This window comes from Seriola dumerili, unplaced genomic scaffold (assembly GCF_002260705.1).
Source record: "Seriola dumerili isolate Sdu_G_001 unplaced genomic scaffold, Sdu_1.0 BDQW01000025.1, whole genome shotgun sequence".
Classification (NCBI taxonomy): Eukaryota; Metazoa; Chordata; class Actinopteri; order Carangiformes; family Carangidae; genus Seriola; species Seriola dumerili.
In genome coordinates this window covers 7,252,209-7,278,590 of record NW_019174280.1, presented here as the reverse complement: position 1 = coordinate 7,278,590, position 26,382 = coordinate 7,252,209, and the positions used below count along the sequence as shown (strand labels likewise).

Genomic DNA, 26,382 nt, shown 5'->3' with positions numbered 1-26,382 from the left:
GTTCTGAGTAGTGAGTCAGTACGTTTGTTGTTCCTGTTGTTTGTATTTAATCCTGTCACCGTGAAAAACCAAATAAAGGAAAGAATTTGAGGAAATATTAACATGTTTGCAAGAACCTGATTCCCCCGATAAACCAAATTTACAAAATATGTTTAATGATCATTTTAATTTGCAAATATACTGTAGTTTAGCCAAAAGAAAACAGTACAAAATAAAAGAACAAACACTGTAAGTACTTAGTGTATTTACATTTCTGTCTATTAATGTATTTAATTTAATTTTCCACCACTGACAACCAAACTTCTCTTGTGTATGGATGTGCGAATTTGCATCTGAACCTTGGGTTCTCACAAGTGGATCAAACATGATCGAAGATATACTCACTCCATGGTAGCGATATATGTGTTAATTGGCAAATGCTTAGTGTTACTTGGTCCTTGACCTGAGATAGTATAGTGAAGGGGTTTGCATGACAGTTGCAGTGTTATTCCCTTCGCTGGTAATAATCAAATTAGTAGCAGCATTTAAATGGTTTGATAATCTAGTGCCTTAAAATGTTCATTATCACTCTTTGTCAGACTGTAGATTAATCACCTCTATTTTTGCATCTGAAGACTCTCCGTCTCTCCTCTGTTTGTGTTCCAAGTTTTCCAGTCTGCTGACAGTCTGCAGGCTGCAGCGAGCTCAGATGGATTTTAAAAGTCTTTTTGAACTTGACATGTTTAATTTGTCTTACTCGAAGTGTGCTTCAGAGGAAGACACGCCACTTCTCAAACTATCTAAAATACTAGTCTTCATTCACGTCTGATAGCCATGTTGACGGATTTGTCTTTTTTTCCCAGGGCTCAGACGACTGCCTTGTGAAGATCTGGGGAACAGATGACGGACGACTGCTGGCAACGCTGCGCGGCCATGCTGCTGAGATCTCAGACATGGCCGTCAGCTACGAGAACACCATGATCGCTGCTGGGTCCTGTGACAAGACCATCAGAGTGTGGTGCTTACAGACATGCGCCCCCTTGGCCGTCCTGGAGGGACATGCTGCCTCTATCACCTCACTACAGGTAGGAGGATGGTTTTGGATGTATGTTTGTCTGTGTATATTTGGTTTGCCCAAAAAGAGGAAGTGAAAGACACTAGAAATATTTTTAATCTTTGCCCTCGGGCTGTCTTTCTTTCTGTAGAGTGTGTGCATCTGTGTCTGTAACAGTATGTTATTGAAACTGCACCCAAACTGGTTGGATGCACTCTTGTTAAACTAAAGTTGGAGCCAAGCTGATTGTGGTTATTTTGCATGATGTGGGTATTTTGCATGTTGGTTAATTTCATACTGCCAAATACGACGTGTTCTGTGTAATTTCAGAATGGAGAGCCACTAAAACTACATTTATATTATGAACAACTGAAACTTTACTGCAGTCCACTGAGCTTTTATATGTTAAGTAGATGAGGTCAAGATGAAACCTCTAACATATGGGCGATTGATGACATGACTGGCTGATACCCAGTATGTAATAAAATTGTATTGTATTGGAGCAGACTCTCTGATACGGTCAGAAATGTGCATAACGATGTTATAAGATCATGATGTTGTTAAAGGATAAGGCAGGCATTGTTTTTCTTATTGTCAAAATTCCCTTAAGAAGACCAAGCAGTGCACTGGTTTAGTTTATTCATTAGCATTCTTTTTTTAAAGCCTAAGTAATTTCCTGAAATAGCGGGCCACTACAGTTTTCAGTTTGTTGCTCTAACAAGAGTAAATGCATTTGTTGGGGACTATTTCCAGCATTGAAATAAATTTTGTACAACAATGGAGATCTATAGCACAGAGACAGAGAGAGAGAGAGAGAGAGAGAAGGAGAACTCTCTCTGTATCTCTCACCTCTCCCTACATTGTAATGTTTGGTAATTGCAATCCTGTATTATTTTTTGCTGTAGTGTTAGTTATGTCATTTGAGTTACCACAGTGATCAGCTGTAACCTGTATTTGGTTGTGTTTGCAGTTTTCTCCTCTCTGTAGTGGTTCCAAGCGCTACCTGTCCTCCACTGGAGCAGACGGCACCATCTGCTTCTGGCAGTGGGACGCACGCACGCTCAAGTTCGGGTGAGAAACACAAACATCTCACCTGCACAAGTGCTGTTCACAACTTCTGAAATGACATATTTCTCAAGCTGAAAATGTTATTTTCTTGTAATTGTTTTTTTATTATACCTGTGTTTGTTACAAGGTGAAAATCCTTGATGTTTAGGGTTTTATTATTTATTGTGTGGTATCTTGACAATACGTTGTTACAGTGAAACTTATATGACTACTATCTCTTTCTTAACTTCATGTTTATGGTGGATTGGATTGCGAACTTCTGCTGTTTATATGTATTGAATATGCCAAGTAATGCAATGTGTAACAGTGTTCCTAATTCAGCAAACCTGCCCACATGTGAAACCTGCTCTCTTTAAATCATATAAATTCAATACAATATGTTCAGACTCTGTGGCTGTATTTCACTGTAACCGTTGATTTCTGTTCTCGTGGGTATGTCCAGTCAGAGGCCCAGTAAATTCACAGAGCGTTCCAGACCTGGCGTCCAGATGATCTGCTCCTCCTTCAGCGCAGGTGAGAACAGCTCGCTTTGATTTTCACGCATGCTTCCACACCAGCGGAGATGGAACTAAAAACAAAAAAAAAAGTGCACAATTATCTCAGATTAACTGAAGAGCTGGCACAATAGAGAGCCAGACTGAAGAGGGGCCTGCTGCTTGTCAGAAAATGTGGAATAAGTGTGCTTCACAGTTGCTGAGAGTATATTTCTGTTTTGAGATGTTATTGACAATGAATGTTTGATGAATGACTTAAGGTTGAAAAGTTTGCACTCACCACAGTTTGACCTTTGAAGTGTATATTAACCATTATGTATTCTATTATTTATCTTAAATCTATCTTATAAATACTGAAATATATGGATATTGTGATTCTACGATGCCCCAGGCATGAAACAGAAGAGAAGCAAAGATACAGAAAGGACCCCTAAAAAGGATTTTTTTTTAAATAATTGTAAATGAATGCCTGCGTGCAGTAGCCTAACAAAAATTACCCTAATCCTGTGTGTGTGTCCAGGTGGTATGTTCCTGGCCACAGGAAGCACGGATCACATCATCAGGGTGTACTACTTTGGTTCAGGCCAACCTGAGAAGATCTCTGAGCTTGAGTCTCATACAGTGAGTGAACAAAGAGTCTGTTTACGATAACTGTGCTTTTTAAAAACTCTCTGCATGTCATAGTAACATGCTTAGAAAGTACATTGTTTAATCATCAAGTATAATTTATCTGCTTGTCTTGTGCATGATCTGTTTTTGTTTTAAAACAATTACATGCAAAAATAATAAAAAACTGTATTTTGTGTCCACATCAGTCAGTCAGCAGGTTTTTATTTTCAAGATTCACTTACATACGTCTTCCTCAGCAGCTGGATTTTAACTTTGTTGTGGAGATTATTATTGTTGTTGTCATGGAGACAGTTGTCATCATTCTCCATGACAACTGAGCAAAATCCATCTGCTGGGGAAGACAGTGAGATTGTGTGAAAGCTCTGGAAAAGTTTGTAAGCAGACCTTGAGTTAAACATGATTTACTTGTAATACACAGTAAAAGATGTTATGATTTGGAACACTGGCAGAGGAAATGCTTGTTTCTCATTGTGTGTGTTATTTTGACTTTTCTTCTGTATTTTTCTCACTCAGGACAAAGTCGACAGCATCCAATTTTCACATTGCAGTGACAGGTGAGTTTGCACAGGTTTGCACAGGCTACATAGTTGGTGTAGTTAATTTTTGTGTGTGCACTGCTGTTTGTCTTTATGGACCCTCAGGGTGTTGTAATGTGACTTGATAGTGTCAGCAGAAACACCACTGTTACTTACTATCTGATACACGCTCTAATACACCTTCTCTCTCGCACACACATAGACACACACACATACGCTTGCAGAAATCATGCACTCGCTGAGTGTAAAATGATGTGTGCCTGTGTGGAGTTTGCAGAAAAACAAGCTCAGCTGTAATTCCCCTGGGTTGCTGTAATCTCAGCAGTGAGGGAGGTTGGCTGTCTATGCAAAGGGGAGGGGTGGAAGAGACAGAGAAGGGGAGGGCACATACAATTAGTGTATACTGATGTGTGCAGATGAAAGCAGCCATTGTACTGCAGAACGTTGAAATAGAACCAAGTGTTATATTTACTGTTAAGCTGCTGCATGATTACTGTATGTGTTCATAAATCTGTGTGTGTGTGTGTGTGTTGTAGGTTTGTGAGCGGCAGCAGGGATGGTACAGCACGAATCTGGCAGCTGCAGCCTCAGGGCTGGAGAAGCATTCTGCTGGACATGCAGACCAAATTACCCGGGTAAGTGTGTGTACGGCTGTCAAAGTCTAGCTTTTCCACCAGAGCTGTTGTGCTTAGAGCTCAGAGCCGTGGGCTGGGATGATCCTGCGGGTTATAATGTCAGGCTAAATTTTACAAAAATCAATCATTTTGTGAACAAAAAGTCCCAGACCTACTGTTTGTGAGGAATCCCTGCTGAAAACGATGGTCTGTTTTGAAGTAAAAACATTTATTTAGCAATAGTTAGAGGAGACTTAAATCCCTTTGTGGCACCAGCAAAATGTATTTCTTTCAATTACATACATCTGCATTTATGTATTCAGCATTGTGTGAGGTGCCTCATAATGTACAGGGCATAACTGATTAACTTAAAGAAAAAAATAGAACAACTCTGTGACACCTGTGGCATAAAGCGTGACAGTGATTGATTACCCAATTGCTTCCAGGCAGAATATAGATTCACTGCGGGCATCACCGACAGTGAATGAATGGAGATGATACTGACAGGCTTTTAAGGTCTCTATTGCCTGAATGAATACAAACACAAACATGAGGCAACAATAAGAATAAATGCACATAACATGGTTGTTAGCAACAAGGGCAGCTTGAGGCAAACCCTCAGAGGAATGAAGAAGCCCTGAAACACCAAAGTGTTAAAGGAGCTCACGATGGAGGTCCTAAATCACATGTGCCTACTCACAGGAGCCAAAAACCCCCCTTGTGTTGACCAAAGAGGGACAAAAAGACACCTGCACTATCTACTCTAACCTAGAGATGGGTCTAAGGCCAAAACCTCGATGACAGGGAGGAAAGACCTATTTTTAAACCCTGAGGTATCCGTGTGTCTTTAACCCGTGTACTATCCGTACAGTAGAGGGTCACCACCATGGAGAGGTTACAAGCACTTACGAAGCATGGTGGTATGGAATCCATCATGTTGAACCATCCTTGTTCTTCCCATGTGTTTGTTGAGATATGTATTAACCTTCAGTGTATTCTTTATTTACTGAGATAATATGTAATCTATTGTACGTCATGATTTTCTTTGTTACACACATTGTTACAGAATGATCAAGAGCGCAGCGATGAATACAGGTGCTGAGAGGGTTTGATTATGTCATTTCATCAGAGTAAAACTTCAATTAGCAGCGTCTTCATGGCCCATGAAATCAATCAAACATAAGGTTTCTAAGTTACATGCTACTGTGATTATTATAATAGAAAAACAACAAACAATCATTCAAAACTTAATCGTTCAGCCTCAGCTTATATGAGTTATTCAAACCAAAAACTTATTTAGAGTATTAAAGACATTACACAAATCACACAAAATCAAACTTAACTGCTATATATGGAAAGAGTAAACAATTTCTTTCAACCTCTGATTTGGTTGTCAGAGTGTTTTCGTCTCTGGATGCATTTTCTCCTAATCCTCTCGGTCATCATTCTCAGTGATGGCATCAATACCTAGTCGCTGCATCCAATCATCAAAGGGTTCAAAGTCATAATCTTTAACCTTGTAGCTAAGTTATTCCAATTAAATTGTTCATAATCAGCTTTGGAGAATTGGGTCGGGCTAGATATTGGTGAGTGAACTGATGTCGACATGTTTTGACACAGCCAACAGTTACTAAGATTTGCAGTCTCGTGCATAGTCAACCATCAGACTATGGGCCAAATTTTCGTTTTTATTAGCTGATTGATGCACACTGCAAGCTATATTGTTCATCGTCTGTGTGGCAGTGGTATTCATATTAGCAACAGTCGAGGAGGTGGCAAGAAATGTATGAACCCCCCCCCCATTCCACCATGATCAGACTTGCAGCTTGTTATTTTACCTGGTTTCTCCTGATAACTAACTTCCCACTGGTTGCAGTCTGAAGCACCTCTTTACTGCTGTTTTGTAAAACACCATAATTCAAGAGGTCTGTGTGAGTTTGATGCGGGTGTGAATGTCACCTTCATGGTCCTGGGTGCACTCAGTTCAGTTTCAACCATTTCTTTATCATATCCGGTCCAGTACCCTCTGCCTCTAGAGTAGACTAAAGGGCAGGTAACATAACAGTCATTGACAGCACATCTTCCCGTAGGACATTCAAATACAACAGAATTCAGAGTTCGTCTTGTTCGTGGGAGAAAAAGAACGTCTCCATCTCCAACCTTTTCAGGTGTTTCTACAGCAACATAATCAGTTGGTGTCATTTTTGCTTAGACTTATGGCTTAAATCCATTCTGGCTTGCCTTTGACTTTCAGGGCTGTTCACGTGGTTAGCAGCACCTGATTCGGTCCTTTCCATCTAGGAGACTAAGATACTTTTCCAGAGATTTGGTTAGTACATAATCCCCCTCTTTGAAAGGGTGGATTGGTTCATCCAATGGCTTGGGGAGTCTCTCAGCCACCTGCAAATGATATTTTCTCAAAATCTCTGTTAGTTTCTTTACATAGTCAGTCATGAACTTATCCGTCCAGAGCAATGTGGTTTTGTGTGGTGTTAAAGGAGGACTTACCCCTGTGGACATTGGTCTTCCCATTAACACCTCATGAGGACTAAGTCCTGTCGTTGCATTTGGTGCACTTCGAATTGAGTAGAGCACAAGAGGTAGCACGTCAGGCCATTTTAGGCCAGCTGTCATTACTGCTTTAGTCAACCTTTCTTTGATGATTGCATTCATTCTTTCAACTTGTCATGAACTCTGTGGGTGATATGGGATGTGTAGTTGCCATTTGATTCCTAGTATAACTGAGAGATTCTGCGTGATTTTTCACACAAACACTGGCCCTCTATCGCTATCTATTCCACTTGGCACTCTGAACCTTGGAATCACCTCTTTCAACAAACACTTTACAACTGTTTGTGCATCTTCTTTTCGGGTTGGAAAGCATTCCACCCATTTTGAGAAGCGGTCAGTTATTACAAGCAAATATTTGTAACCTTGACAGCTTGGCATATATACAAAATCTATATGTATACTTACAAAGGGACCTGATGGAGGCTCTAAATGGTCATGTCTCACTGTGCTATTCATTTTTCTGTTTTGTTGGCATATCATACAACCATCTTACATTGCTGTAGGGCAATCGTACTCAGTATCACTGTCAGTCAATGGAAGAAGACTAGCCGGATTCAAGGGTGGTGAGCGCGGCAACGTAATGTTAGTGCTGGAGTAATACGTGATGGGGCGGTAGTGAGACCCATGTTTCTGTACAAGGATGCCTGTGGTGAAGCAGTCTGTCTCGTGCACATGAAGATGGAATGGCGGCTGATAGTCTGGCAACCCAAGTGCTGGAGCGGTGGATAGATAGATCTTGAAAGGCCTTATCCATTTCATCAGTCCATTGTACTGGAGGGGGCGCTGTCAGCAACTTAGCGGCTCTCAAGACAGAATCCATTGATGCATTTTCAAAAATCCAATGCCTGCAGTAATTGGCCATCCCAAGAAAAGAGCATCTCTTTCTTGGTGGCAGGGGGAGGCATATCTCTCAGCATTTTCACCCGTTCTGGTGACAGGAGACGTTCCCTATTCTTCAACATATGACCCAAGTATGTGACTTCAGCTCTGTTAAACTGTAACTTAGCTAATGATGCTCTGTGGCCACACTCAGCAAGTCCCTTTAAGAGCAGAATGGAGTCAGTACGGCAGGCTTCCTTCGATGGTGAGGCTTTCAGAATTTCGTTCGTACTGTAAAAGAATGGAGTCGCCAGGGAATACAAACCCGTCCAGGTCTCTTTTCACCACCGCCCCGTTAAATGTAGGGCTTGAAACAAAACCCGGTGGTAACCTTTTCCAGGTATACTGCCTGCCTTTGAATGTGAATGCAAACAGATACTGGCTATCTGGATGCAAAGGAATAGAGAAGAAAGCTGAGCATAGATCAACGACTGTGCAGTATTTGAAGTTACATGGCAGTGAAGTCAGAATTGCATTTTGGCTGATGCGTAACAATATTGCTGTATGGTAGCTGAATGTGCTCACTCAAAGATAACATGTACATTTCTTCCCCCAAGTGTGTTTTGTTTGGGTTTGGGAGGCTGATACCACCTGTCTCAAGGCCTGGCACCGAGCTACCATGCGTCCTAGATGTTTTGGTTCACAACCAGGAGTTATTGCAACTGTGACATGGGGAAAATAATCTTTCACATTACATAGTGCATACTGTTAGCTAGATAATTGAACTGGGATAGCACACCCCTGTGGACCAATAAACAATCATTGCTCACTCACCAACCCTTGTTGTTGATTTAAAGACCAGTCGGCTACCTGTCTGTACTGCTCCGAAGGGTTGAACGCGACTGTACAATGGCAATGTAGAAGAGGCCTCATGGCAGACATCAATGCTGCACAGGGTGGAGAGGTTTTAGCAATCGCTTGGATACTGGGTACTTTGAAAGTGGAGAGCATGTTAAAATTTTTCAGAGTCCAGCAATACAAACAATCATTTGTGGTTTGCAAAAACTGAAATGCATATGGATCTTTTTCATCAGGGAGGGTTAAAAACAAGACCTTCTAGTGTACAATGGATTAATGCATGTAATTTATATGGCAAATCTCTTCCCATAAGGTTGATGGGACTCTTATCTGAAATCAAAAATGAAGGTGTTACATCAGCACCTTCAACATTTATGCATTTTGAGAGAGAGGTTCGTCTTGAGGAACACCAGAAACACATACAGTTGTGACAAATTTGCGGGATATAACGGGAATAATTACACAGACACACCGCTTTTTGTTTAGAAATTTTTTTATTTTTATTTTCAGTTTTTTTCCAAAGTCAATGAGAAATCGTGTTGAATAATCATGATCTCAATATTGATCAAAATAATCGGGATTATGATTTTTGCCATAATCGAACAGCTCTATCAGGTACTAAACAGTTGTAAACATTGCAGCATTGATTTAGCAAGGACCAATAGTCATTAGGACATGGATCGGAGTTGGAGCTTTGTCTGTCATGTCCATAATTTCTGCAGGGGTCCAGGGTTTGCAATCAGGTGTTTAACCTATCATTATTTTTGAAGCACTTAAATGTGCTGTCTTTGATGTCTGAGTTCTAGCACCACCTCGTCCACATGAGACAAAGTGTGTTTTTCTTTCTCTGCTGGGTCCAAGTGTATGTGTGTTTGTGTGTGTGTGTGTGTGTGTGTGTGTGTGTGTGTCCGTGTGTGTGTGTCCGTGTGTGTGTGTCCGTGTGTCCGTGTCCGTCCTGTCATGTTCAGTCTCTGCTTCTGTGTCCATGTAAAACCCTGCCCCTCTCCGTCTGGCTCTATGCTTACTTTGCTCTAAGTAACTGCCTCTGAGTCTTCACTTGAAATAGAGTTTTCTGCCGTTTTAATGCCATTGGTTGTTTAGAGCCGGTTACCTGTTCTTCTTCTACACTGGTCTTCTTTTTTTCACTTCTAAGTTTCATCCTGTCTGTTTGCTCAGGCTCCGGCTCCTCTCCCTCAACCCAGGCTGCTGCCCCATCAGCTTGCCTCATGTCTTTCTGCTGCTGTAGTACGGCTGCAGTATGTATGTAAAAGTCATCTTCTCTGTCTCCCCGTTGTTGTGAGTGTGTGTGTGTATTAGTGTTTGTAGCACTCAATTTCGGGCAGTTTTTAACAGTCTTTCTGTTTTCTAAATTCTCTGGAAATACCCAACCCAGAATCTTTCAGAAGTCTCTGCAAACTCTGGGGTGTTTTACAGTTTTAGCTTGTCGTTTCATCCAGTTATGAATCATTGCTTTGGCGCAAACTTTTACGTTATCTGCATGTTGTTGTTTGGCTTTCATCATTTCTGTGGCTCTTGTTTGCAGCACACTCTCCAGCATTGGCAAGTGAATTGCAGTCACACAGTCAGCTATTTGATTTTTTTTAGCATTCCTTAGTTCATCTGAGCTTCTCTCTTCATACACATGCACTCCCTATCTCTGATTAGCCACCATCAGCCACATATGCATACATTCCTTCATGTATAAATAATTTATAATAAAGATACGTTACCAACATTAGGCCATTAGCCATTCTCAGTTTATCTGCCTCAAATGTTCCTTCACACGGCCACTCACCATTTGTCCATTCACACATGAGAGATGAGAACGGAAAACATATTTCCATCCTTTGGACCTGCCAGCCACACCTGCTGGCATATGTGGGGAATACGTCTCTAGATAATGTGTTTCAACGTGTGGTGCTGGTGTGTTTTTGACATTTTTTTCAACGACAGGTTTACTTTTCACTGCCTCTTGCTTATTTGTTGTTTTTATTTTCATTGCCTTTTTTACTTTTTGGTGAATTGACCAATTTGGCTGAAGGCTCAGCCTTATTTTCTGCTTTGGACGGATTGTTGCTCATTATACATCAGTACATCAAACAAACATACATAGAATTCAACAACACTTCAGGTGCATCAAGGTCTCCAAGCTTCGTTCCTTTTTCAGTGCTGCTGGTTTGAAGGTTTAGACAAAATCAGAATATATTTTGTCCTGTGGACACAGCCTTTTTAATCTCTATTTGCGCCCTAGCTTCCGGGATCAGAAATCCAATGGAGCCCCTACATTTCCCACTGAACACAGAGCAGGTGATCCCCAATCTTGGTTTTAAACAAAGTAGATCTATTTCTTTCTAACCTAAAAACGTCTTTTCTATAGTTTAAACCTCAGGTGGGCCCTCCTGTGTCGGGTACGGCCCGGAGCCTTCCCAGAAATCACAAAACAGCCACTGTAGTGGCCCAGCGGGTGATCAGAAACACACACCCCTGTTTTTACCTTCTCCACAACCACACAACCACTGTTTGACAACCACTTAATTAACTTAATTCAATTTCTATTACAGTATTATCACACTGCTTTTAAAAATATAGGTTTTAGCCATTAACTGTTTTCCCAATTTCAAAATTACACAGTTTTCTTTTATTTCGTCAAACACAGACAAGGTAAGGCATGACTTTAAAGTTTGCACTTACCAGGCTGTAGTTATATTGAAGTCCTGCCTTTGTGACGCCAGATTGTTAGGGAAAAAATTCTTATCATTGGCGGTGAAGGAAGAGCGCTGGAGTCCAGGATGTCTTATGCTGAGGATGTTTATTGAAGCTTGAGCCCAAGGAGAAAGGAGGAATCATCAATACAGTCTCCTGTGCATGATGTCATCTCAAATCTGAAGTAGGAACCCCTGAGGATCATTTTTATACACTTAGAGAGATTACTACAGATAGCTTACACTCCATAATTGGTCAAATATCTAAAAGAAGAGGGATGATTGAATACACTATTGGTTCATTAACAATAAACAAGGAAACATGACTATATACGCCCAAGTGCTGATTCGCAGAACACCCAGCCACTTGTTACTGACCATCCAAGGTCTGCTGCTATCAGCCCTGGCAGCAGCAGCATCAACAGCAAACCACAGCTGCGTCTGGAGGAGCCGCCTGAGCGTCTCAAGGCCTGTAAGATTTAATGCAGTAGCTGACCTAGGGCCTCACACTGACCTTTCACCCTGAGTGTGTCATTCATTAGGTGGGCAAGAGAAAATTCCCTCACAATGGTTATTTACGGTATAGAAACCGGTAGTTGTTTTGTGATAATGGCTCTCATGCTTAGATGATATGATAAAACAGTGAAAAACACATGGATTTCAGTCCTCAGACTTTAACTAGACTGATACATATAACTGTCTTTGGAACAGGAACTCAACAATGTTTCTGTGCCATCTGTAAAAGTACAGAAAGTCACAAGAAAATGTTGAAATGTTTTGGATATTTTGCTTCTCACAGTTTACATATGTAACAGCTGTGGTTGTGAATAATTATCTTGAGCCGTAGAGAGATAAGGTCTAGCTGTCAGATTGGCTGGCTCCTCATTAATGGTGTAAAAAAGTGACTGAAGATAATAGATTCAATTTTGATAAATAGTTTAGAGGATCCTTTTAATTTCTTATGCCATTTTAACAGTTTTACTTTAATTTCTGTGTATAAAATAAACCAAACTGATCCTAATTGGTGTAAACATGACATCAACATCTTCCCCTCAGGAAGTACAACCCTCCTCCACTGGAAGACAAGGTGACTAAACTGAAGGTAACCATGGTAGCGTGGGATCGCCACGACGGCACGGTGATCACAGCAGCCAACAATCTGACGCTGAAGGTGTGGAACTCCACCACGGGAAACCTCGTCCATGTCCTGATGGTACGAAGCAATTTAACACACTCACACACAAACACGAGACACAGAGGTAAAAAGACAAACAGTGAACGTTAGTATAAATTTAACATTAAATGCATTTCATGGGTTCCTTGTCAATAAGTTGTACTTCATTTTCTAACACCTCAATAACACTTTCTAACACTTTCCATGATTGTTGCTAAAAACAAATTTTGAGGGATTGTTGGAAACTCTCTCCAATGACGCATTCAAGGATGTGGGACATATGATAGTTGCCTGGAAAACATTGCAGATGAGCCCAGAAGAAAAACAAAAGGCAGTCATGGACATTGTTGAAAAGCTAATATGATGCTGGTTGTTTCTTGCATTAAAACACATGTGGTTTGGTAGCTGACTCTGAAATGTTGGATCTCAGAGTAACTCCAGGCTAACCCAATAAACACACTCGCAGAGAGAGGAATACAAGTGACACAAAGTATGTTTGTTAATGTCTAAAACATGTCAAATCACAGGTACAGGCGATTACGAAAGAAACAGCATTGATTTTTTTTATCTGTCTTTGTTTATTTCTCAAGAGTGTCTAAACCTAGACGTTCATGTTTAATGACAGGGTCACGAGGATGAGGTGTTCGTTCTGGAGCCACATCCCTTTGATCCAAGAATCCTTTTCTCAGCGGGGCATGATGGGAATTGCATTGTGTGGGACCTGGCCAGAGGGGTCAAGATCCGCTCCTATTTCAACATGGTAAGATTTTTGTCTATCCTGTGTCTCTCTGTTACTGTCTTCCCCACTTGTCTTCGGCTACATTCACACTGAAGCTGATACTTTCCCACCTCTTGGATGACACAGATGTCATGTTTTCTTCATGTTTCTTATGCAGCAAATTATCAATTAGCTTTGTTTTTCCCCTCTGGACTGCAGGGATATGTGCTTTTCATGTTGTATTTGCTTTTGTCCCTCCACACATTCCTCCCCTTTCACTCTTTGTCTCACATTCTTTCCCTCTCACCCTCTTAACTGTCTCTCCCCTCCCTCTGTGCTTTCACTTTCTCTCTCTGCTGTCTTAGTTTCTCACCTCTATTATGGCTATTTCTCTTGTCATTTTAATGCACTATGCGTGGCCATGGGCACAGTTCCAGTGTAGAGTGAAAGCATGGCAGCATGCTCATGTGCATATGCTGCTGTACATACTCATCTAGCGTGTTAATCGTTGTAGCTGCTGTTGTATTTCCTGCCTGTGTCTCTATGGTAACCAAGGACAGCATTAATCACAGTCTAAAAACAAGTGAGTCACTCAGAGAGCTGGTCAGTCAGCCAAAATCTTGGTGTTGATCATAGACATAGATAGTTTGAAACATAAAGGAATAGTTCGGCATTTTTAGGTTTAATCACTTTCCTGTTGAGAGTTAGCAGAGAAGACGGATGGCGCTCTACTCTCAGCTTAGTTTAGTATAAAGACTGGAAGCAAGGGGAAACAGTTAGCCTGAACCTACCAGCACTTTTATGCTGTAAAAATGACAAAAAAAAAGGTTTTTTTCGCAAAGTATGTGCCAAACTATTGCTTGGGTAGCTGTAGTGCTGGTAGGCAGATTTTGCTACTTTTAGACAGAGCCAGACGTGCTGTTTTCCTTGTTTTCCGTCTCCGTGCGAGCCTAAGCTCACCAGCTGCCGGCTGTGGACTGATATTTCACTGACAGACATGAGAGTGGTGTCAATCTTCTCCTCTGACTCTCAGCAAGAGAGCGAGAGAAAGTTCATCTACAAATGTGTAAAACTATACCTTTTAATGGAGCAAAGCCTGCAAGACATTTTGGGCAGAAAAGTTGAGTTGCACTGCTAATCTACTGCATCATGTATCCCACACACCTTGTGTGTAATCACTGCTGCTGCTACTGTAGCCCTTCAACTGTGCCCTTCCTGCATATACCTAAGTAGGAGACGACTGAAGGTTCAGTACTTCAGGTTTGGCAGATTCTGAGTCTTTTTGATGAATAAGGGACAAGAAGGCAAATACTAAACTAGAAATGTTTTCATCTTGTGTTTGAATTGTTAAAGTGAGGAAAACCCACAGAACAACTAAAAGCAACAGGTAATCGATGGTCAGAACAGTTTCTACAGGTGGTCTACAGGTTTTGACTTATCACTCCTCTTGCTATCCATCTGATTCTGTTGATTTCACTTTTGTTGCTGGAAATGTGAAATGCTGCTGAGCTGAAATGCTGTTTATCTGAAAAAAAAAAAAATACCTGACAATTTTCTTAAACTGGGTATTTGGTGAATCATAAATAAATTATTTTGATTTAATATTTAAGGAAAATGTTGTAGAGCAACACTTGTAAGTGGCATTCATGTTGCTTACTTAATAGTGCATGTGATCTTGTGTATTAGATATTTTGAGTTGAGTGTGTCCATGCCATACAACTGCGACAGTTGGTTGGAATTCCCCGCAAGCATTGTAATACTGAGATTTAAAGTGTGCACTATTTGCCTATCTTCCTCTCTCTCTCTGTCTCTGTGAATAGATCGAGGGCCAAGGGCATGGGGCGTTGTTTGACTGCAAATGTAGTCCAGATGGGCAGCATTTTGCAGCCACAGACTCACATGGACACCTGCTCATCTTTGGCTTTGGCTCCAGCAGCAAGTACGATAAGGTAAAGTGACAGGACCGTCTTTCATGTTTACACACATATCTTTACTGGACGTGTAACAACAACTTGAGGAATTGTTGTTATCAGTAGGAACAAATGCCCGTGTCTTGTCACTTCCTGAGATCAGATGTGGGAAGAATGAAATGAAAACATATAGATGTATTAGCTTTAGCGTAAATGCACCTGTTACTCTCCACCTCTGCTTCAGATAGCGGACCAGATGTTCTTCCATACCGACTATCGGCCGCTGATCCGGGACGCCAACAATTACGTGCTGGATGAGCAGACTCAGCAGGCGCCACACCTAATGCCCCCTCCCTTCCTGGTGGACGTGGACGGAAACCCTCACCCTCCTAGATACCAGCGGCTGGTGCCTGGCAGAGAGGGCTGCAGGGACGAGCAGCTGATCCCACAGATGGGCGTCACTTCCTCAGGTACAGAGGCTGAAGTCAGACCCTCAGTAGTATCACTCCTTCACGTTTTTGGGGTCGTGAAGTCAGTTGTTGCTGAACTTGTTCCCTGTCTGCTTTTACACATCAGAGCAGATCTTTACCCGGAGGCCTCATCAGAGCCCATCTGTCAGCTGATCAAAGACACTTTTGTCAAGCTGATCATACTGCTCTTGTAGCTCATTACTTGACAAGAATGTTATCTGTCTTCAAATGTGCTTAATGAGAGGCATTTACTGAAACTGCACTAGCATTGGCAATTAAATCCAGAATTAATAAGGCAGTTTATAATCTTGGCAGGTATATAAACAGAAACAGTCAGAAGTTAATGAAATGCATTAGTACTGCACACTGAAGACAGGTGAAGGTAGCAAGTGGGGGAACAGGAATCTCTACAAGCTCTCTGGAGTTACCTCGCAGTATATAGAATAAAGTTACCTGAACGTGACCTACTTTTAAAAAGCATTCTGAGTATTGAGGTTACTCCCCAGGATTTTGGGAAAACCCCACTGCGTTTTTCTTCTTTGAAGTGGATGGTAGCGTACTGTGACGTGCACAGTGTAGGAATTTTTTAGACGGCAGTGGCGATCTTTATGACTGTAATTCCTGTTGAATTTTTAAACTTATGTAATTTTACCAGATTTTTCTCTCTTTCTGTTTCTCTTTCACTTTTTAAGTCTCTTTCTCTTGCTCCATTCCTGTCTGTGTCAGGCCTGAACCAAGTGGTGAGTGAGCAGGCGGTGGACGGTCCCAGTCCTCTGGACACCATGATTCAGAGGCTGCAGCAGGAACAAGACCAAAGACTAGGAGCAAATGACGTCAGGGCCAGTAGAGGTAGGACCAAGTCATGACTGGAAGCTCATACTATTGTAGTGTGGGCAGCCCTTTAATGTGGATTCAGTGTGGTTCACATGCTATACAGATTAGTGAAAACATTAAGGAAATGCAAGATGCCACTTCAGTGTCTAAAACTGAGTTAAAAATAGCGAAGCTGTATAAACCCCGTGTCACTCGAATGTTGCACTTATATGTGAAGCAGGTTAAAACAAGGGGAGGATTATTTGCAGACACTATGTTAATCCAGATATGATGAATTTGTATAATTAATTGTGTGAAACTTACACTGCACAATACATTTATAATAATTATGTATTTATCATAGTCGTAATGATTACTTTCCTACCCTTTGTTTGGAATGAATGTATTATAAAACTTAAAAAAGATTTTTCATATGAAACATACATAATGTCCAATTATGCAAAACTACGCAGGAGACACAGAAAGCCTAAACAGCTCAATAAAACACCTTTGGAGTGTGTCTCAGAGAGTTGGTGATTTCAGAAGATACATGAGTGTTGGGGATATGTGCTTTTTGGTCAGCTAATGCATTTAGTGATGAAAACACACAGTTGATCAAAGTCATCCGTGTGCCTGTGGCTCTGGTGATCCATCCTCACACATTAGCATACGCAATGTTAAGTAATTGCATTTGTCTTTATTTGCAAGTGTCCTTATTGTACGCTTTGTAAATTCCATTAGGTTTTACAACTGAAACACAATTACCTCAACAACTGACTCCATGTTATTTAGAATCATTTGTTTTTTCTTGTCTTTCTTTGTATCTCTCATTCAATCACTTTCATTGATGAAACAGTTAATGGTTAATTAATTAGTCAATCAACACAAAGACTATTTTGTAAAATGGTTAATGGTTCTTTTTTACAGCAAAAATACCAAATATTTTCTGGTTCCTGCTTCTCAAATGTGAGGATTTGCTACTTTTCTTTGTCTCATCTGATAGTAACTCGAATATCTTTTGGGTTTTCATCTGTTGGTCTGACGAAACTAGCAATTTGAAGACGTCACCTTGGACTGATGGATATTTTTCACTATTTTCTGACAGTTTATAGACAAAGCGATGAAGCAATAGTGAAAATATTTTTTAGTTGCAGCCCAATGATTTTAGAGCAAGAAATTCCCATTTACTAACTTGTTGTTTTGATGATGTTTTGAGATCTTTCTATTATTTCTTAGAAAGGTAAGCAGATGGGCACTGAAGTATGTTAACGTCTCCTCTCCTCAGGATCAGTGGGTTCGCCCACAGAGGTCCACTCCCCACCCAACGTGGGGCTGCGTCGCAGTGGCCAGATCGAGGGTGTCCGCCAGATGCACAGCAACGCCCCACGCAGCCAGATGGCCACAGAGGGAGACCTGGTGGCCTGGAGCCGCAGGGTGCTGGTCCCTGAGCTGGAGGACGCCTCTGTCAGGTAAAACACACACACACATACATACAGCAGTCACACACGTCACATCATTTTCTTCCATTGGAAGTAGTAGCTTTAATACACATCATGAACTGTGTGTGTGTTGTTGTTTAGGAGACAGGTGAACTGGCGTGAAGCTAAAGGGGAGGAGGAAATCAATATTTATCAGTCAGAAAGGAGGAGACGTACCATCCACTCTCTCCCCAAGGAGAGTAGGGTAAGTGAATTAACATTTGCACACACACTCACAGACATGATTGTTTTACAGCACTTTACAGAAATATGGTTATTTTTCTCGTTAAATCATTTTATTGACATCTTCACATCTGTTCACAGAACTTCGTTGTATTTTTAATCCAGCTTTATTGTTTCCTCATTTAAATTTTTTGCCCTTGTGTCCCTAATTATCATTCTGCTATCAGTGTTAATCACCTGACTTATTATTGTTTCTGTCCTTCATATTAACCAATCCATTCTCTGTTGTTGCAGGTTCATCCCACATCAGAGTGTGTAGTTGATGAGGCGAGGAGGAGCCAAGGTAACCATGGTTATCAAACTCGTGCTGCCATGGAGGAGACGAGTCGCCAGAGTGCTGAGGCTGCGGACGACGATGACAGCACGTCAGAGGTAGATACGCTACTGTTACTGCCTTGGATTCTGATTTCGTTTCATATTTTATGTGGGAACTATGGGGAAAACTTTTCTTGAAATCCAACAGTGCATTATCTAAAAAAACAGACGACTTTGTCCTCAAAATTGGATCTGTGTTTTTAAAGTATTTTTAAAGACATCTTAAAGATATATTCCAAATATTTTCATGTATTTCATTCATTCTTTTTAATTTATTTCTTTGTGTTGCTTTGTTTTCAGGGAGAGGTGGAGGTTCGGCAAATCAACGGACACTCCTCAGAGGAGGAGAAGGAAGAGGAGGAGAAAGAGCCCTGGCCAGATGACCACAGTAGTTCAAGGTAAGACACATACAGTATATCACACACATGTCTCATATCATCTATCTCCTACACATACATGCACATACCATATGCAAATCATAAATCATAAACACAAGCAGATATGTTTGTGTGTTTAGTCTTTGTTCTGTGATTTATTTACAGTGACTACTCCAGCGATTACTCTGACTGGACAGCAGATGCAGGGATCAACCTTGAGCCGCCCAAGAAGAGTGTTAAAGTGAAAAAGAAGAGCAGCGGCTCTGAGGAGGATGGAGAGAAGAAGAGGGACGGGAAGAAAGAAAGAAAGAAAGACAAACCAGACAAAGACGGTGCATTACCAAAGAAGAAGCAGCCAAAGGAGAAGAGAAAGGTTGGTCGTCAATAATGGCTGAAATGTTATTTTCCTCCTTGTAGCGAGAGGAAGAAGGACAAGTGAAGTAAGAAGTGTGATTCTGAGTTATTACCCATCAGCTGTTTGCAAAAATAAGAGTTCAACTAATAATTTGATGACGTGAAAGTGGCATAAATTACAGCCTTTGCCATTAATTAGACATAATAATAAGAGATACAGTGGAAACCACTTATAGTTATTTGTATAGTTACAGTGATCAATCGCTGTTATGGATCAAAAAGCTTGAAACAGAGTCATTCCTGTACAAATGGTGTTTAAATAATTCCCTTACAGTAATCAAGTAGTCTGCTTATAGTGTTCATTTTGTGTCTTTTCATACAAGACAACATATGGAAAAAAATTAAAACAGTTGTAGCCTACTACTGCGAGCTGTCATATTTGCATAAGGTTTTTGGAGCCATTGTGTGTGTGTGTGTGTGTGTGTGTGTGTGTGTGTGTGTGTGTGTGTGCGCGTGCGTGCGTGCGCCCTTGCTGTTCGCATTTGTGTCATGTGACACCTGGAGACAGCCTCTGTGTAGTTTATGTTATTTGATCTTTAAATCAGTAAATACTGAAGCTGTCCGTTTCATTAATTTATATTCACGTAATAAATATACAAATGTCAATTAGATGTTCATCTGCATGAGAAATAAGGAAAAGGGGAAAAAAAAAAACATTTGGTTATAATAATCATGTGTTTACACATGTTGACACATGAGGGGAGGATTATGAGAACTAACTACTAAGTGTAGGTCCTTAAAGGCAAAATTTTCATACATTTGGAAAATATAAGAAAATGTTCTAAACTTCAGATTTTTGAATGAACTGTTATTGAGTATTTATTATGTTGTGTGTCATTCAGAGGACAGAGTTTCAGGAGCAAGGGTTGACTCTGGAGGAGTGGCTTCCCTCCGCTTGGATCACAGACACGGTCCCTCGGAGATGTCCTTACATACCCCAGATGGGAGATGAGGTACATGGCGCCTGTTTCTGTTATAGTGTCCTCACCACATGGGAACCACATGTGAACCACATTGATGGAGAAAACTTACACCAAAAACACAGGCGCATGTTTTACATAGCAGCAAGATTAGAAGTCTTCACACTAGCTGAGATTGCCATCCCAGCAGCTTAACATATCTTGTAAATATATTGCCATAAGTTTTGTATTTTTGAGTAGAGTAATATGTTGTACAGTCAGGAAAAGTACCAGGAAGATACAGAAACTACAGTTAAAAGAGATATGATCTGTTGTGTATTTGAAATGATGCATGTGTATGTTTGTGTGTGTGTGTGTATGCAGGTATACTACTTCAGACAGGGTCATGAAGCCTATGTGGAGATGGCCAAACAGAAAAAGATTTACAGCATCAATCCTAAGAAGCAGCCCTGGCACAAGATGGAGCTGCGGGTAAGGAACAGTTTGACAAAGATGGATTTAAGACTCTCTGAAGAGAGACATCGCTCTTTACATCCTATGTTTCTGGAGATTTATATTGTCTCTTCACTTGTGTGCCCACAACCACTGAAGAGAAGCCCATAAGAAAAAATCACAGTGGAGCCATGTAACAAAATACAGGCTTTACACAGGGGAATTATACTTGGACTGTTAAGTTAATGACATTTATTAAAGGAGTTAAAGTTTGGCTATTGCTGCATAGATAGCTTTATTATAAACAGCTGTTTACTTACCAGTCTAGAAGAAATGTTGCTTAACTCACCAAGAGCTGTCTCCAGAGGTGGAAAGCAACACCTATGTTATCTGTTATCTCTGTCACATCTTTTCTTCTACTGAAGTTAGCATGCTAACCAGCTAGCCCCGGCCCGTTTCCTCACTTTCCGCTAGTGACTCGCTGTAACCTCCAATCTGCCTTGAAGACGTAGTGCTGCTCAGAGGACGTATTATAACCTCTTTATAAAGACATATGATATAAATTATAAAGACAACCATGGCTGAAGGTCTCGTCAATTCGACAAACACCACCACCCACTCCCAGGAAGAAACCACATTCGGCAGCAGAGAAAACTTACAAATAACCCCTTTAAGAACATTGAAATAAAAATCTCAGTGAAAAACTTGAAAGTATTCTTTCTCTACTTCTCTGATAAATATACAGCAAACATATGATGCAGGACCCTGTTTTGTGATCTAACATGACATGTTGGTTGTGTAATATTTCAGTGACATTTCTCTTACAGGTTGCTGAATTTTCAAAGTAATGGCTACAAAGCGCAGCGCACTAGAGTTGAACAAATGACACATAGCTTTCCTAAGGACACATAGCTGCAACCTACAATGATGTTAGCATTCACTGTTGTTTCATTGCTATCAGCAATTCAACACAGACACACACACACACACACACACACACAGAGTCAGAGTAGCTAGCAAAACTCTTACCGGTATTTTTTCTTTATCTACTTTCACTCTCAGGTGGCCTTTAATCCTTTTTCTGTCCTAAAAATGTCCTTCCACTAAAAGACAAATGTCTGCTGAGTACAAAGTTTCATCCCTGTATATGAAACCGTCTCTGAAAGAAAAAGAAAAAAAGAACACCATCAGACACTTTTCTTAAAAGCAGCAGCTTATGGTGTTGTATTTTTACTTGGTGTATTTTTCATTTCTTTTCTGTGTGTGGAGGCAGAAATAGCTATTTCTGTGCAGATGGCAGACCATAATGCATTGCAGGCACAGTGTGCATCTTTGTGATTGTGTTGCCTATAGCGTGTGAAATGCAGTGCTCTCTTGTGTATCTTTTTTTGTAATTTGAACAACCAGGCATGACAATGCTAAAGCATCTGTCTCCACTCTCACTTTTTCTCAGCTGGAAAAACTTACTGTAGCATTGCTAACACTCTCTCAACCTGTATCTACACAATAAAACAGTGAGAAGAAAATCTATTTAAGTGAGAACTAGTTTGCGTGTGTGTGTGTAGTGAACTACGGTTAGGTTCCAGGGTATGTGAAAGATCTTTCCTGAGAAGAAATGAGTTTGTGTCATTTGTTCTTTTCATTTGTGGTGTTCAGGAGCAGGAGCTTATGAAGATAGTTGGCATCAAGTACGAGGTCGGCTTGCCCACACTGTGCTGTCTGAAGCTTTCCTTCCTGGACCCCGACACCGGCAAACTGACTGGAGGGTCCTTCTCTATGAAGTAAGCATCCCTCTAGAGCAGCAAGCACAGATGTGTAAAGATTGCGCTGCATATCAAACATCTCAAGTCTTGGCACATGTGCTGCTTTACAATGTGTCACATCCTGTATTTATATTAACATTTTCCACGAACATGCAGATTTTCTTTGCTCACTGGGAAACTCTCCTCCTAAGTAATCTATTCTGTTAAGTTTAAATGAATTCTAATCTTGACACAAGAGAAGACAGCACTCATAAAACATTTAATCCAGTAATGTTACATTATAAAATAAAGAGTGTTTGAGAATGGCAAACTGTGCTACTACAAATTCTACATTCCTGATCTGCTGTACACTGTTAATATGGGTGTTATATTTATTGTTTTATTGCTTTGATGTTGCAATTTGTACATATTTCTCTCGCCGTAGATACCACGACATGCCTGATGTAATCGACTTCCTGGTGTTGCGGCAGCAGTTTGACAATGCCAGAAAGCGGCAGTGGAGTATAGGTCAGCCAATTTTGTCTTTGCTGTCTGAATAAACCAGACTAACTGGAGACGTGTGCAGTATTTGAAGCAAATATAAAATATATTTCACGTACATTGTGTAGCTCAATTTATTGTCAACTTCTGTTTTTTGTAAAGATCTAAATATTCCTGTGATGTCTATAGGTGACAGGTTTCGGTCAGTGATTGATGATGCCTGGTGGTTTGGGACTATTGAGAGCCAGGAGCCCTACCAGCCCCAGTATCCTGACAGCCTGTTCCAGTGCTACAATGTCTGGTATGACCACATCTCTGTTTGCACTAGGCACGCATGTCTGATCACATAAAAAAAATTGCAGTTTCCAACTGTTCCTAATTTCTCTGTGAGTTGCATCAACAAATGAAAAGACTTCTTTCCCCTACATGACCCACAAACTGTGCACAGGCATAGATAAAAACAGAACTACGTGGTGGTGAGGAAAGGAAGTGGAGTGTCACATTGTTTTCAGTTTCAAAGGTGATAATGACAAGTCATATAGTTATAGAACTTACACAGTATATTTTTGCTATCATTGCAGCACTGCAAGTTAATGTCAGAAATGTTTTCAGCCCCTTTAAACTATAAATGCACTCATAAGTACAGGGAGGTTACAGTAGAAATATGGATGTAAAATTATAATCTCTTAGTGAGCAAAACTTTATTCTTGTTTTATGCACAATTGTGCAGCACTAATTTTACTGATTTTTTTTTATCAATAATATAATTACGTAAGTTCTGTGACTTTAAAGTCCTGTGAAATTCCACTTGAAATTTAGAGACTGACTGACTTTTAGGAATCAATGAAGTGTGAAGACTTTGTCTCAGCTCCCACTGGGTCCACTGTACAGTGGGTCTCTTGGCACAAAGAGTGTCTTAGTAAATAGTAGGATTTAATGATTTAAAGGCTGGACTTTCCACAGAACACGAACACAATATTAAATCTTTCATTAAAATAGTTTACATGCAACAGGCTTTTGTTTGCTTGGACAAATTCAGGCAAATGTAGACACAGAGCTGCTTGTGATTATGCGTATGACACCTCCTCTCACGACGCTCATTAACTGCAAAAACACCTCATGGCTTGAATCATTCAAGAAACTTGACAGAAGTATCCCGGATGACAGTTTGAATTTGAGATTTACAATGACGCCAGCTGGCACTGCCCTTTGTTTTCTTGTCTGAGTTATTTTTTTCTTCTCTTGAAAAACTTCATTAGAGAATGACATCCACTTTAGGGTGTGGGAGAGGAATGTCAGTGCTTGCAATGCTGCACGTCACCTATGTAAAATAGAAAAGAAATGACAAAGACAAAGACAACAATGTGATGAATGTTGATGATTCATATCAGCACTATTTCCCATCCAGCTGGGATAATGGAGACACGGAGAAGATGAGTCCTTGGGATATGGAGCCCATCCCTGATGATGGTGGGTGATCTAAAGTACACCCACACTATGGTGGACACACAACTCAGACATGCACACAAAATATTCCTTACTTTACAAAGTAAAAATTCTGGTTTTCTAAAGTTTGAAATTTTTGCAATCTTCTTTTGTGTAGCCACGTTCCCTGAGGAGTTGGGCATGAGCGTCCCACTGATAGAAGATGAGCAGAAGGAGCTGCTGTACGTCCCCCTGGACGGGGAATGGGGCTGCCGCACACGCGCAGACGAGTGCGAACGCATCATCAAAGCCATCGACCAGCTCTGCACACTTGGTATGGCGTCATCAAGGCCCTGTGAAAATAAGTCCACTTATGTCATGTAAGCAGGGATGTGAAGTTAAGCCACGAGGGCGCGTTTCTTGTAAAGAGGCAGCAGCATGACTCTACACAACATGAGTCACCCCTCTGAGCTCATCAGCATGAGCCCAGCAGAGCCACGGATCATATGTTAAAAGGAATAAGCTGCTAACAGGTTGAGCCAGATATTGAGGTGCTTGCTTGAATTCCAGTTAAGTGATGTAATGTCATATTAGGCACAGACTTTGTATTACTGCAATCCTCCCTAGTGGAAGAAAGCTGGTCTGAGGGCTCCCTCTAGTGACAGTTTGTGGAAAAGACACACACGAGTACCAACGGCCGGCACACTTAATCCTTCTAGATCTCTCCCTGTTACTCCTACGCTTTATGCTGCAGTTGGCTCACAGGACAGGATTTATATTAACTCTTTTAGGTGCGTTTTCAACATCTAAATTTAGGTAGAAATATTTAGAATAGGTAGGAAAATCTTTAGCAAAAAGGGATAAAGGGAACAAAGATTTCCACCTTGGTTAAATACCCTTATCTCACTTATATTGCCAGCAACGTTACTGCACTCAATCATGTAGGCTTATTATTGATTAAACATTGATTAAAAACCCTGGCATCATCCTGCCATTTTGATCTTGACCCTTGTCACAAATCACAACTTCTCCTTCCTTTTCCTCTGTCACCTTGAAGCTGTTTTGAGTACTAAAAGCTTGCCTGCTACAGCTGATGTGTCCCAGTAATAATCCTCTCTTAACCTGTCTTCTATCTACCGACAAAACTCATCACCCTCAGATGTGGCAGCACCATTTGCCTTTCCAGTGGACCTACAGGCTTACCCCACGTACTGCACAGTCGTGGCCTACGTCACTGACCTCAGCACTATACGCCAAAGGCTGGTGAACCACTTCTACAGGTAAATGATAGAATAGATACAGAATGTGTGTATGTAAGAGAGAGAATATATATAAACAAACTCTACATCTGTTTGTTTTCCTTTCAGACGACTGTCGTCTCTGATGTGGGAGGTTCGTTATATTGAACACAACGCCCAAACATTCAATGAGCCAGGATCATTCATCGTCACTACCGCCAAGTTTGTCTCTGACCTCATGCTGCAATTTATTAAGTGAGTGTGTTAAATGTACAGTACTGTTAATTTAAAAGCCTGTATATCGGTGTCTATTAACAAAATGTTAATCAGTTAATGAGTTATCAAAAACAAGTATTTCGTTTTTGTTATAGCTATTTGACGTTGCACATTTCTTGTTAACAATTAAGACCATTTCCATCTTGTCGTCTTTCCAACATTTGAACTGTCAGATATGAATTCATTTCTGCTCTCTTGTATTCTTCAGGGACCAAAGTCTGACAGACCTCATGCCCCTCTACAAAACTATGAAGAAGGCAACCTTCTCTGACTCTGAAGATGAGGTGTGTCTGCATAAATAAATTTTTACATATGACTTAAAATGATCCTGAACATGTTGGCTGATATTGATTACATAGTTTCTCACTAGGGCAGAATATTGTTAATGTAATTTGTTTATATGAATATTCTATACTATATACTTTCACTTTAACTCTTTTACACAAATGTCTTAATTCCTGCCTCAAGATGCTGTCAATTTGAAATGTTTAATGCATAAAACATTGCCCATAAAGTTTTGATTACCAGTAGTAATTATATCTTAAAACACTGTGACAGAAGAGCAGAAACAATGAAGCTGAGAAAAAGGGTTTGAAAGTTGCCCTCATTTT

The 26,382-nt window shown here is 40.6% G+C and overlaps 1 protein-coding gene across 1 annotated transcript in view; it reads left to right on the top strand.

Annotated features, from left to right (window-relative positions):
* phip (pleckstrin homology domain interacting protein) overlaps window positions 1-26,382 on the top strand; it is a 41,228-nt gene that overhangs the window by 7,361 nt on the left and 7,485 nt on the right. The window contains exons 7-32 of the mRNA XM_022765297.1: window positions 843-1,064; window positions 2,004-2,104; window positions 2,544-2,614; window positions 3,116-3,216; window positions 3,739-3,779; window positions 4,298-4,396; window positions 12,382-12,538; window positions 13,125-13,259; window positions 15,038-15,166; window positions 15,372-15,597; window positions 16,324-16,446; window positions 17,696-17,879; window positions 17,991-18,093; window positions 18,366-18,503; window positions 18,747-18,844; window positions 18,989-19,196; window positions 20,080-20,190; window positions 20,521-20,628; window positions 22,246-22,370; window positions 22,777-22,859; window positions 23,022-23,133; window positions 24,241-24,302; window positions 24,436-24,591; window positions 25,417-25,537; window positions 25,625-25,750; window positions 25,980-26,055. Coding sequence (XP_022621018.1) covers window positions 843-1,064; window positions 2,004-2,104; window positions 2,544-2,614; window positions 3,116-3,216; window positions 3,739-3,779; window positions 4,298-4,396; window positions 12,382-12,538; window positions 13,125-13,259; window positions 15,038-15,166; window positions 15,372-15,597; window positions 16,324-16,446; window positions 17,696-17,879; window positions 17,991-18,093; window positions 18,366-18,503; window positions 18,747-18,844; window positions 18,989-19,196; window positions 20,080-20,190; window positions 20,521-20,628; window positions 22,246-22,370; window positions 22,777-22,859; window positions 23,022-23,133; window positions 24,241-24,302; window positions 24,436-24,591; window positions 25,417-25,537; window positions 25,625-25,750; window positions 25,980-26,055 — 3,216 coding nt within the window. The remainder of the gene's footprint in view (window positions 1-842; window positions 1,065-2,003; window positions 2,105-2,543; window positions 2,615-3,115; window positions 3,217-3,738; window positions 3,780-4,297; window positions 4,397-12,381; window positions 12,539-13,124; window positions 13,260-15,037; window positions 15,167-15,371; window positions 15,598-16,323; window positions 16,447-17,695; window positions 17,880-17,990; window positions 18,094-18,365; window positions 18,504-18,746; window positions 18,845-18,988; window positions 19,197-20,079; window positions 20,191-20,520; window positions 20,629-22,245; window positions 22,371-22,776; window positions 22,860-23,021; window positions 23,134-24,240; window positions 24,303-24,435; window positions 24,592-25,416; window positions 25,538-25,624; window positions 25,751-25,979; window positions 26,056-26,382) is intronic.